Below are 13,136 nucleotides of genomic sequence, written 5' to 3' on the forward strand. Positions count from 1 at the left end.
ATATATTATATATGATATAAATATATATATATCATGATATATGAAAGTGATTTAATTACTATTTTACAGTCTACGTGTTAACAGTTCGTTCCATTTTAATGTATTGTTCTTGTTCGAAAAGATGGGTGTCTAAGCCTTTATTTCTGTTTTGTCAAATTACAGAGTATAATTGATATAAGGTAAACAGTAGAATTATGTTTCTACCAATAATGGCCGGAGAATGATTATCTCAGGGTTGAAATAAAGTTTTACTTAAACTGAGTTAATGAGATCCTATAGGATTTCATTTAGGGTAAAGAATGTCTGTAAATATATATTTTTATAAATATTTCTGTACCTATTACGAGGTTTTTGAACCATTTTATATGGGTATCCGAGTTATCCATCGCTATCAAATATTTCTTGAATCTATTTTTAGAATATAAACATCTTGTAAGAATGATTTAAGAAACTTTGCTATTGTTTCTTCTGATCGTGTAGTTAAGAAGTAAATCCTTCTTTCAACTATTATATATGTTTTACTTCAATTTTCCTATATGTGTGTAATATATAGTAAGTGTAGCCAACGACACATTTATTCAACGGGCAAAAGTATGCTTAATAATGCCAGTGTTCTTGATCAATGTTCTGTATCAGAGTTGTGCAAAAATTAGCTATAGTTGAAACTAATAGCTAAAGTTGCCATGGATACGATATTTATTTATCAATGGTTCATTCATGAATACGGGTCGTATCCATGGCAATATTAGCTATTAGTTTTATCAATGGTTCATTCATGAATAAGGGTCGTATCCATGGCAACTTTATCTATTAGTTTCAACTATAGATAATTTTTACCTATCACTGGTCTGTATTGAGTACAACTACTATAAGAGGCAAGTCATACTGTCCTAATAGTACAAGAGCCTGGTGGAAAAAAATGCAGTTATTCCACCCCAATTTTTTATTACTTTAATGAAAACTATGTATTGAGTTACTTGTCAAAATTGATGAATCTGTCAAGTATAGTTAAGGGGAATAAAAAATGCATAATAATAAATGCAGCTGTTTCAAAATGTTTAAAATACAACACTAGAAAAGCTAACAGAATATCATTTAAAGCGGAGTAAATTTGCTAAAATATGAGTCCTAAAAAAGTTGGTCATCTTCAATAGTTTCCAAGATGCAGTTTTTTTGAAAGTAACATTTCATAACAAAAAATCAGTAGTAAAAAGAAAATAATAAACTAATTTTGAAATATGCATAACAATAAATGAAGTTGATTGATAATAATAGGAGATAAAATATAACTATACAAAATAAATGATAAAAAGATTAAAAAACAAAGTTCAAGAAATAAACATAATGAAAAGTATGTTAGAAAATTAATGGAATTAACATAATAAGGTCTGTAAGTAATGTCTAAAATTATGAAAAGCAATCTAAATCAACGTAATGAAATGTATCAAAGAAAAATGAAATATATGATACAATGGGCAAGAAAGAAAACAAAATGTATGTTACAATGGATAAAAGATGGACAGTAATATAGGTGCGTAAAAAAATAAGCTTAAATAAATATTAAATGTCTGAAAAATTAATTAGAAGGAAATCGGCAGAGGTTCTGTCTGAAGTGAGTGGATCATAACTTGACTTGTAGAGAGCTGGCAAAAATATGTTGGACTGAGCGGAAACGGTTACTGGTAAGTATGACTAACTATGAAAGACCGATAAAGTAAATAGAATAGAAAAAATTTAATTAAACTAAAGGTTTAAACAGTAAAATTACATAATAAGTGTGAAATATATAACAGAGTTATGTTGAAGATGAGAAAATTGAAATGACTATATCCCACCATCTCATATTAATCTACGATCAACTACTTATACCTCATTAAAATTTTGTTACATTTTAAAAGAAATCATTTTAAAATATATATTTTTTTTAATGAAAAAAAAGTTTTTAATTGCACCAATGGTATGTCAAAGAAAAAACTGGTTTACTATTAGAAGCAATTCTGTAAGGAGAAAATATTGACAAAAAGTAGTCGCAAAAACACCTCATGCTTATGGTGCGCCACCATTAGGTTAATACAGATAAATCAAAATTTGTTTGCATTAGTTTTGGAAACGCACGAATTTTTACTCACCTAGCTATTGTGAATATTTTAAAATCCCAGCCATTTACTAACTTTATTTTATTATTTTAATACTTTAATATATTCGAGTGTACCTGTTTTAAAAACACACCACATGTTTTATTGACCTATCAGTTTTATTTGGGTGCATGGGTAGCCCAAAGGTAAGGCGCATGGCTACTAACTCCAAGGACCGGAATCTGGCTGGGCAGAAAATTGTTTTTTGTTACACTGTAGCCATGAGTCAACTCCTGTGGGTTCTGGGGTCCACCCAGTCTCTTAAAGTGGGTACCCTTAATTGAGTAAAAATCTGGCAGTCGATCCTGATTCTGACCAAATCACCTCCTTGCACAACCGTTGGTCTAGTAACTGTACTTCCTTACGAAGTACTGAACCCTTAACCCTTCATGGGTTGTAGCGGTACAGGTTTTAATTTTTTTTTAATCGGTTTTATTTAACTTTGGACAATTTCGAGATGGTAATGTTATGGTTGGATGGAACCTCAAAATTTCACCAATTTGAGTGCAAATCAAACTAGAAATGCATAGATTACACAGCAAGGTCTGTCAATGGACATTACATTCATTCATTGAATATATGCCTTTGGTTCCTACCCTATTAGGAGAAATAATTTGAAATCTGAGTATGTTTGTTCTCAAGCAAACCTGCGATAGTGTATCAGATGGGGGAACAAGCTAACTATAAACTGTGCACTAGATTGGGAGTACTGAATATTGCGACAGTACCGTTAATCAAATTGTTCAGGGATACCTTTTTCCTTACTGCTTCCGGACTAATTTTTTTAGCTACTGGTGCTAGAAAACTTAAAAAGTCAGAGAATTTTATGAAAAAACATCAAAAGTCATTGTAGTAAGGTACTGTGCTGCTGTCCCTTGCTTGCATTTGAGTCCAGTTGTGGTAGATATTTATTTATTCTGTTATATCAACCGTAGATTTACCCCAAGGTTGTGAAACGGCTGGGACACACACACCCTCTATTGTATAGGTACCCTTAATTAGGATCGAAACCTGGCTGTTGAGTTTGATTCCGACAAAATCACCTCCTGGTTCTACTATTAGTTTAGAAACAATCAAAGGTGGCAAAATAGGGCTGAAAATTAATCTTAAATCCTCCCTGATATCATACATTTAATTTTTTTTTTATTATACCTATTTTCAAAAATGTTACGTTAAAAATATTATACTGTGCCTTTAAATGTAAGTACTTTTCAATAGTTCAAGATTTCAAATTATCTACATCTGAAGCCCTATCACAAATAATAATATAACCTCTGTGACTGAATATGTCTCTGACCTCTTCTTATCGGAGATAATATAAAACGCCTTGTTCAAATGATTCTAATCATTGTCTAGAAAAGTATAACATTATAAGATGATTTATATCAGGTAAAACTTCAGTTAAAAAAAAAAAATGATGACTTGTTAATGTCGGTTGGTTAATTATTTTAGCTATGTCTGTTGAAAACTGAATAATTCATATCAATAAAAATAAATTACGTTTTATAGAATATGATTAATTATATTTCTGTTTTTAATGTTATAGCTGTTTATTAAAGTTGTTAGTTTATGAATTAATGGTACAGATTTGAAATTTGTTCACTATTACTGTGTCGGCAAGAAATTTATTTTTGTAAGTGCATAGCTGTTTCTTCAGCTAAGAAATTAAACTTAGAAGTTTTAAAAACTAAGTACTATATTAATTTTAAAGGGCAAATTATTTCACTAATTTAAATAAAACTGTTCTGCATTTTGCCTCCATTATAGTCCTTCCTCCAATGTTATAAGTGTATAATAACAGCCCTCTTGATAAACGTTTTACAACCTCCTTTATCTCGGAAGTTTGAGTCTGTAAGTATGTACTCAAATCTGTAATTTAAATTTTTGTTCCTGAAGATGGCGTTTTAGCTGCAACATTGAAAAGTTTTATTTTAATTGGTGAAATAAGTTTATCTTTAAACTAAACAAATTTCAAACATAAATATTACTATTTGTATTAGACTACTGTATTTACATTAACTTATATGTATTTTATATTTAATTAAATGGAAGAATCATGTCAAATGTATTAGCCTAAGAGGTTAACTTCAACTTTGCATCTTATTATTGAAAGGTATTATCATCAGCAACGTTTCGGGAGATTTCCCCCATCTTCAGATATGAAATAAATTATTGTGTTTTAATAAGGAAGAATTGTGTCATTCACTAAATCCAGCTTTATTCCATAAGACTCTTCCAGTAAACGAACATTAAGTTTAGTTAAATTAAATGTTTTATTACCTGTATCCAATAGGGCCTTCTAGTTTTGGTATAAAATATTTTAATGATCAAAACGTCAGTTGAAATCGTACTTTGACTATTTTAAAAATCTATTTAATATACTGGACTGTTAATCTTGATCTCTCTGCAATGTTTTTTTATTTATTTATTTTTTAAAATTATAATAATTAATAATCAGTATATTTACATATTATAATACCTACCTTACCTGCATGTAAGGTCTCTTGCTAGGTTACATGTTTCCCATATAACTCTATATAATTGTTTATAAATGACACTTAAAAAGTTCACTTAGTTATATTATGTTTATCTATTTATAAAGTTGTATTATTTTGTGATGGCTAAATACTACATTAATTAGAATTTTATTTATATTGTGAAAAAAAAACATACACTTAAGATAAACATTTATTATATTTGTGTTAAAGCTCTATGTAGTTGTATTATTGACAATTTTCATTTTTCTTGTTCTGGCCAGGTTGCAGATTGGTAACCACCTTGTTATTCTGCTAGGTTATTGTTAGTTTTTATTCTCATTATTGATTACTATATTTTCATTTTAATGCTATCGAGTTAAATTATAAAATAAATTATTTTAAAATAATTTGTTTAGGTTATTTAATGATTTATTTTTCAAATAAACTTTCTCCTGCTCAATCTAGTTTTTTATTGATCCTGTTATTACCACCTTGTTATTCTGCTAGGTTATTGTTAGTTTTTATTCTCAATATTGATTACTATAATTATGAGAGATAGTTGACCGTGGATGATAAATAAGGAGAAGATGGTTGGGGGTGCGGTCAATGAAAAACACAAATAAGTATGATTAGCTTATTTTAATGTGCCGACGTTTCGGCTAGAGTTTCTAGCCTTCTTCAGGGCTAAAAACAAAATTTTTTAATTCTAAGTTTGACCACCATCAGCGCTGTATCCATTAGGCGCTCGATCTTCCAGCGAACAGGTTCGTTTTTATTCTTCTTTTTTGTTTTCTTTCCCCTTTCTTTATTTTACTCTTTCCCCTTATTTTCTCCACTTTTATCCGTTTTCGTTGCCCGCGTTATAAGTTTTGTACACTATACTTATAATTTGCCTCTTTATCATCTATTATTGTTACATATATTTTCTTCCTCTCAATTTTCATATTTCAATTTTAAATTAATAATAACTAATATGTTCATACTTCTTTGCATTATATAACTTTATTTTTATTTCATTTCCTTAAGTAAGTTATTGTACCCGCTTTTTCAATTACCTATGTATACATTTTATTTCCCGCTTCTCTCATCACTTCATTTTATTAATTCTATTTTGTAAAATTATTCATTGTATGTATAAAATTATTCTGTTTATACTTTCTATTTATATTTTTTTATTTTTCTATACTTACTGTGGTTGTTATCTTGTTTTGTTTTTAGCCCTGAAGAAGGCTAGAAACTCTAGCCGAAACGTCGGCACATTAAAATAAGTTAATCATACTTATTTGTGTTTTTCATTGACCGCACCCCCAACCATCTTCTCCTCATTGATTACTATATTTTCATTTTCATGCTATCGAGTTAAAGTATAAAATAAATTATTTTAAAATAATTTGTTTAGGTTATTTAATGATTTGTTTTTCAAATAAACTTTCTCCTGCTCAATCTAGTTCTTTATTGATCCTGTTATTACATGAATACTTCAGTGAATGGGAGTTGCTATGAACCATGCAGAATTTTTATATATTAAACAATTACTAAAGGAGCCCTTTAACTAGCAAAAATGTCACTCAAAATTTTGTGCAAAAATATTACACCAACATTCAGTATCAATTAAACTTTTCGCAATGGAGCGATGGCACCTCATATACTCAGCTCTAATTCACTTTACCTAGGGCTGACCCGAAGATTGCAAGTTACTATCATCATCATTGTTAGCTTACCTAAAAATCCCCTCATCATAGTTAAATAAAGGCAACAAAAAAATACAAAAGATGTTTGTTTCGTGTGACCTAAGGTAACCGAAAGTCTGCATTGGATTGGGGGTGGGCTCCCATAATGTAGGCACTAACAGTGCTCAATGTGGCCAACAACAAAAGCACCTCCTCCAGCGCTCTCTGTGGGAGAAGAAGCAACCTAGCTCTAGAGCAACCATCTTTTCTTGCCAATAGCAGTTCTATTTTTTTTTTTTACTATCATCTTAAGTGCAAATGAGTGAGTAGAGGAGAAATGAAGGAATTACAGAGAAATCAAGAAATTAAGAGAGAATAACCAGAGAATGAAGGAAGTCCAGGTAATTCAGCATAATTAACATCCATTGTCATCAACCACATTATTAAATCTACAGTTTTCCATAGCCCATTTATTCCAAATTCATTAACATATCTAACAGCTAATGTTTTATTTTGGCCACCCCCCTACTACCTGTAACTTAGACAATAAATTTTCCTTTTCAGTTAACCATGTTTTATTTTTATTTTATACAGTCCACTACTTCCCACCAGCTAATCAAAAGTGAATGTGTGTCTGGCCTTTAGTTGAAGGCGTACTTCATACAATGTTATTTTTTCAAAACATATTTTTTATTCCATAAATATAATACATACAATATTTACTTTGTAGTTTTGGGATACCCCCTTATACATGCAATTTTCTGATACTAATTACACTTTATAAACTTCTCTATTTTATATTTTGCTAAAACAAACCGAAAGAAGGAGAAAAGAAATCCAAAACATTATTGTATTAAAACAAAATAAAAATACATAAAATTGGATGAAATAAAATTTATATCTTTGGGTAGCTTGAAATACATATCATTGATTTATGTTAACAATAATATTTGTTTAGTTCTTTTGTCTATCTACGGGTTGTAGTTTTCGAGTAATTTCCTATTTCTGTGATAAGAGGGTTTAACGAGTTGTGGCAAGACTGGAAGAATTTATGAGTCAGTTTATAAATGTAATCCTGTAAGGTGTCTATACTTAATACAGTGTGCATTTTATATATTATTGTGTAATATGGATTGATTATTATTAATGATTCTGTGGCATTTGTTTTATATTTGTTGAACTGGTAAAGCTTCATATGGGGCAGGCATAAGTTAAGATGGGTCTTAGTACCACCTTTTATATTATCAATTTATTTCTATTGAATAATTTTGATTTTTTATTTAAGTATGGGTACATTTGATGTAGAATTTTTCTTGCATTTTCAATTTTGACTTGATGTGGTTAAATAATAGTTTGCTGTCTGAAGCGACTCCTAAGTATTCAACTGTTTTGGCAAAAGGGACTGGGGTATTATTTATATTTATGATCAATGGAAGTATAGGTCTTCGTTTTGTGAAAATGGCTTCTGTTTTATCAAAATATGTTTTTATACTATCTCTATTATTTTATTTTTAAGATATTCTCTTTTTTTATTTCTGAAGGTTTATACGCCAGAAGCTGTATAATATTCTGATTGAACAGGAAATACCAAAGAAGTTTGTAAATCTCGTACGGATGTGCATGACCGAATCGTTTAAGAAGGTAAGAATCGGTAATCATTATTCTGAGAAATACCAGGTCCGGTCGGGTTTAAAACCAGGTCATTCTTTATCACCTATCTTATTTAATTTAGTACTGGAATACGTCATTAAAAGTGTGATGAATACCGAAAAGGGTTTAACTTTGGGTGGTAAAATACCGGTGCTTGGGTATGCTGGTGATTTGGTATTATTGAGTGAGGACAAAGGAACTATAGAACTAAATACAACCACGCTAATAAACTCCAGTAAGGAGGTCTTGAAATAAATACGGATAAAACAAAATACATGACTAGTAGTAGAAACGCGAGCAATTTCGGTGATATAGGAGGAAATACGTTTGAACAGGTAGATAGGTTTAAGTATTTAGGTTCTACGGTAACTAGGAAAAACGAAATTGGTGAGGAAATAAAAGCTAGGTTGAAGGCGGGAAATGCTTGTTATTTTTCAATTTCGAAACTGCTTAGCTCGCGCCTTCTATCGAAACACTTAAAAATTAGAATTTACAAAACTATTATTCTTCCTACTGTTCTTTATGGATGCGAGACGTGGAGCGCTCTTACACTAAGGGATGAACAGCGCCTTAAGGTTTTCGAAAATAAAGTATTACGCAAAATATTCGGACCGAAAAAATATGAATTAACGGGAGAATTTAGAAGATTACACAACGCTGAATTAAGGACCTACACCCGGTAAATATAATTCAAGTTATAGCATTGCGGCGTATAAGATGGACATGTAAGGTTGTAGGGCTTAGTAACGAGCGGATCCCTAAAATGATAAGCATTGAACCAACGGGTATATGTCCGAGGGGTAGACCGACGTAGATGGGAGGATTGCGTTAAAACAGATTTAGTGGGATTGGGTTTGGAGGGGCATCATTGGAAGGATGTATGCAGAGAGCGTTTGGTGGTATCGGCATTGAACCTTCGGGTTCGGTAGTCTTTTATTATTATATTTTTATACTACAAAATAGTTAGTAGGTATCTATAACAAAAATAAATTCATTACCTCATTATATTGCTACAGAAATAGTTCTTCCCTCTTTCTCCTTCCCACCTTTCCCTTTTTCACAGGTAGTTGACTCATTGAACCGCACATGGCAAAAGCTTTTGACAAATTGGAGACATTTTCTGTAATATTTAATCAGCCTCTTTATACTACGCACTTGTTTGAGTGTTTTAATATATCTTTTTTTGCATAATATTTTTCCTCATACTTTTAATATATATGCAGAAAAATGACATCTTCAACATTTTTGTCATTGTGAGGGCCCCATAATAATAGCAATGTCATATTTTTCCTAAAAGCCTATACAGTACAAGAGCCCAAGAGGAGAAAAAAGGCAGTTATTTCATTCCAATTTTTTATTACTAATGAAAACTATGTATAATTACTAGAGAAAATTGATGGCTCTGCCTGTGCAGGTACTGGTACTGGTATTTGGTGGACGGGGGGAGGGGCAAGTCTGGCAATTGGGTCTAGTGGTCATTTTTGCCAACCCTTGGCGGCTACCTGAGTTGCCGCCGCATGCTAATCAAGGTGGGAGTGTCCCCTCAGGACCGCCGAAAAATTTATTTGCCCCCAGGTAGGAATCGAACCCACAACGTTCAGAACCGAGCGCACCAACACGCACGGCTGTCACGTCCCTGGCATGTATAGTTAGAGGAAATAAAAAATAGTGGCTGTTTCAAAACGTCAAAAAAAAAATTCAATTTTTCATTCAGAATTTATTCAATTGTTAGTGAATTTATATTGAGAAATCTATATCCAAGGAAACATAGGGCATTAGGATGTCAATTAGCACTGAAATTAAATCTAGTTTAATGTACTATAAAGCAGTTCATGACGTTTATCTTCGTAGGTGGAGTAGTTTTTATGATATTTGACAAAATAAATTCACAAAATTTTAATTTCTGGTTATTCGTATAAAATGTTTGATCTTTGAAAAATATCTCTAAGATATACAGCTTCAAATGGAAAAAATAATTTTTTTAACGTTTTGAAACAGCTTCCACTTTTCATTCTTTCTAATTATACTTGGCTGACTCATAAATTTTAGTAAGTAATTAAACATATTTTTCATTAAAGTAATAAAAAATGGGGTGAAATAACTGACTTAAGATCATGTTTTTTTCTAAAATCAAAAACTTTTATTTATTTTAAAAAATTGTATATTTCTTTCATATTCATACATTTGATAGTACAGTTTTACGAAAATATCCATTGTCTTCAAATTTATTAATTTTTTTAATGTTTTGAAGTAGCTGCCATTTTTTATTCTCCCTACCTATACTTGGCAGACTTATCAATTTTGACTAGCAATTAATTATACATAGTTTTCATTAAAGTAATCAAAAATTGCGGTGAAATAACTGACTTTTTTTTCTCTTTTACTGGAATCGCTGTCCCATAACCAAGTTTCAGGAATCCTTGGTGTTAAAGCCCAAAAGTGTATTTTTCTTTTGTTTAATTTAATTTCATTATACTTCCAAGTGGTTTTTATTTTTTGGTAATCATAAGTTAATTTCCTTTTTTTTAATAACCATTCAATCTTCATTTTTTGTAATTAAAATTAAATTAGAATAAATCACGAACAGTTAAGGAAGTTGTTAAGATGTAATATTTAATATAAATACATTGCTGCGGCTAGGCACATATAACAACATTGCAGGCTGCAATGGCATTAGTGCCTAAAAACAGACTGATAAGGCAGTCTACAGTCTGCTGCCTAGAGTCTAGAGGCTGAGCCAGAGATAGAGGTTCCCACCGACTCACCGCTTTTGAGGCCACGAGAATTTGGGGTTCAATTCAGGATCCTCACCCGTTTTTTCAATTTTCAACCGACCATCATCATCAACATCTGGATGACGGTGGATGTTGCGGATTTTTTTTTTTTAATATTTATTTATTGCTATTTACAACTGTACATTATAATACATTTAGTAAATCTGATATAAGTTAAATTGGAGTGTTACAGGCATGTAGAGAAACTACCCATTGGTAGCACTGTAATGACATTTTACATTAGCTGGTCTCGTGGCCATCTTCTTTTCAGGCGCCTCGGAGGATTGTCAGGAAGGGAGTTTATAATGGAAGGAGTGATATCTGGTTCGGGCTAGATCGGTTACATAGGGAACATTAAGGTATTTATGTATGATTTTATTTGTGACAAAGTAAGGAGCATAGAGGACATTAAGAAGGATTTTGGATTGTAAGGATTGAATACGAGAGGAATTCGAAGGTTTAGTGGAGCCCCAAAGCTCAACTCCATATGTCCAGTTGGCCTTATTACAGTCATGTAGATCAGTCTTTTGTAATGTGTTTGAAGTTTAGACCGTTTGTCTAGTAAGTGCTGTATTAGTCGGAATCGACGTGCAGTTTCCTGTCTTTTCAGTCTGGTGTGAGGATTCCAGGTAAATCGATAGTTTTGCGGAATTTAAAAATATAATCGATATGAGCATATCGACCTCCCTACTTTGAGTGACTTTTTTCTCCCATTTTCACGAAATTCATATTTTTTTTTTTTAAGTTACTGATTCTTGCGTAAAGAAAATTGCTTTGTTTTTTTTTTTTGTTTGTACATATATATAAAAATATTTTCTTCTTTTACTTCACACTAATTATTTTTTTGTATCAACAAAACAGTTCATTTTTTTTTTATTTAATTAAATTTGTATATCAGTTGGAAGATTTTTTTATTCTCTAATTTTTCTTTATTATTTTTGTGTTTTTATGATTCATTTCAAGTCCTCCGTTTATTATTTTTTTCCATCACCCGAACCAGCGAACAATTTTTTCTCTGAGAAAGAGGTTGGTTTTTTCATTTACGAAACGCCCCTCACCCCAAGACTTGGAAACCATTTTATTTAAGTAGAATTTTACAATTGACTGTTGTTTTAAAATCATCCATAAACAGATCAAGTGTGTTGACTCTTATGCTACATAGATAGAATATTTACAAATTTAAAGCACTTTTTATTTAAAATTCTGACATAGGACACAATTTTCGGTTAGACTGTATGTGGAGGAATAGTGACCAGAAGTACCCTTGGTCTTATTGATATCTAGTCCTCCCTGTTGCGACAGGCCCACTTCTTGTAGCGTGCCCAACGTGTCATCGGGTTGTCCACAGTTTCTGGACGTTGGAAACCTGTAATGGAAGAGTAATCACCAACTTTACTGATTCCCCCGATACCACCAGCCGACATCCTATCTGCTGGTGCCACGTTGACATGCTTCCTTATTGCACCAGTGACATAGGTTGCGAATATCACCTCATAAATTGTCTTTAGCATTCTTCGCAGATGGATTGGGGCTAAGTAAAAGATGCCAAATAGTACCGGTGGTCTTGTCTGCAAACAATAATACATTTGAGTTGTGTATAATCACCTTAGAGAGAAAAACACTTTCATTATAAATTTTGTGCTTCCCAACTTCATTGGGTTTCTGCATACTTATAACTAGTAAAGAATACTTTTTATATATAATCAGAGCATAAAACAGAATAAATAATCATATTATAAAATTTGCAATTGTTTAGCAAACGTGTAGAGGAACCTTCCTATGTTATGCCGGATCTACACGTTCGTCACTTGCCACAAATCCAAAACTCGTACAAATGCTTGTTAATCATTTTTTAATTTATTTATTGATATTTACAACTGTATAAAAAATACAAGTAAATTTGAACATAATGACAGTGATATGATACAGCATGTAGAGAAACTACCCAGTAGTAGAACTCTAAAAACAGTTTACAATATAAGGTCACGAGGCCATCTTCTTTTCAGGCGCCTTGGAGGATTGCCAGGAATGGAAGAGGAAGCAAGGTTAGAAACTAGTAGGTTTGGGTGGTTAAGGGAGTTTATTATGGAAGGAATAATATCGGGTTCGGGCTAGATCGGTTATCTGCGTGCAGTTTCCTGTCTTTTCAGTTATGTGTGAGGATTCCAGGTTAGTCGTTTGTCAAGATGTAGTTCAAGATAACGAATCTGTTCTATAGGGGTAAGAGCCACATTATTAAAGTATATTGTAGGGCAGTCGGCAGGTTTACGACGAAGAGTAAATGTGATTTGTTGGGATTTATCTTTATCCTCCAATTTCGACACCATTCTTCGAGGACTGTGATATGGGACTGGAGGGTTTGGGATGCAATCAAAGGGTTATTACTAACTGTGAGCACACATGTGTCATCAGCATACGTGGTAAGGATAG

At 31.8% G+C, this 13,136-nt stretch overlaps 2 protein-coding genes across 2 annotated transcripts in view; one reads left to right on the forward strand and one right to left on the reverse strand.

Annotated features, from left to right (window-relative positions):
* LOC106681059 (UDP-N-acetylglucosamine transporter) overlaps window positions 1-3,426 on the forward strand; it is a gene marked incomplete in the record, with an annotated part of 13,653 nt that extends 10,227 nt beyond the window's left edge. Inside the window, 1 exon segment of the mRNA XM_014421184.2 lies at window positions 40-3,426.
* An 8,450-nt stretch (window positions 3,427-11,876) lies between these two features.
* The window catches only part of LOC106681051 (peroxisomal membrane protein 2), a 14,196-nt gene continuing 12,936 nt past the window's right edge, over window positions 11,877-13,136 (reverse strand). The window contains exon 4 of the mRNA XM_014421174.1: window positions 11,877-12,274. Coding sequence (XP_014276660.1) covers window positions 11,987-12,274 — 288 coding nt within the window. The 3' untranslated portion in view covers window positions 11,877-11,986. The remainder of the gene's footprint in view (window positions 12,275-13,136) is intronic.

The sequence above is a fragment of the Halyomorpha halys genome, unplaced genomic scaffold (assembly GCF_000696795.3).
Source record: "Halyomorpha halys isolate HHAL.00 unplaced genomic scaffold, Hhal_1.1 Scaffold306.1, whole genome shotgun sequence".
NCBI classification, from domain to species: domain Eukaryota; kingdom Metazoa; phylum Arthropoda; class Insecta; order Hemiptera; family Pentatomidae; genus Halyomorpha; species Halyomorpha halys.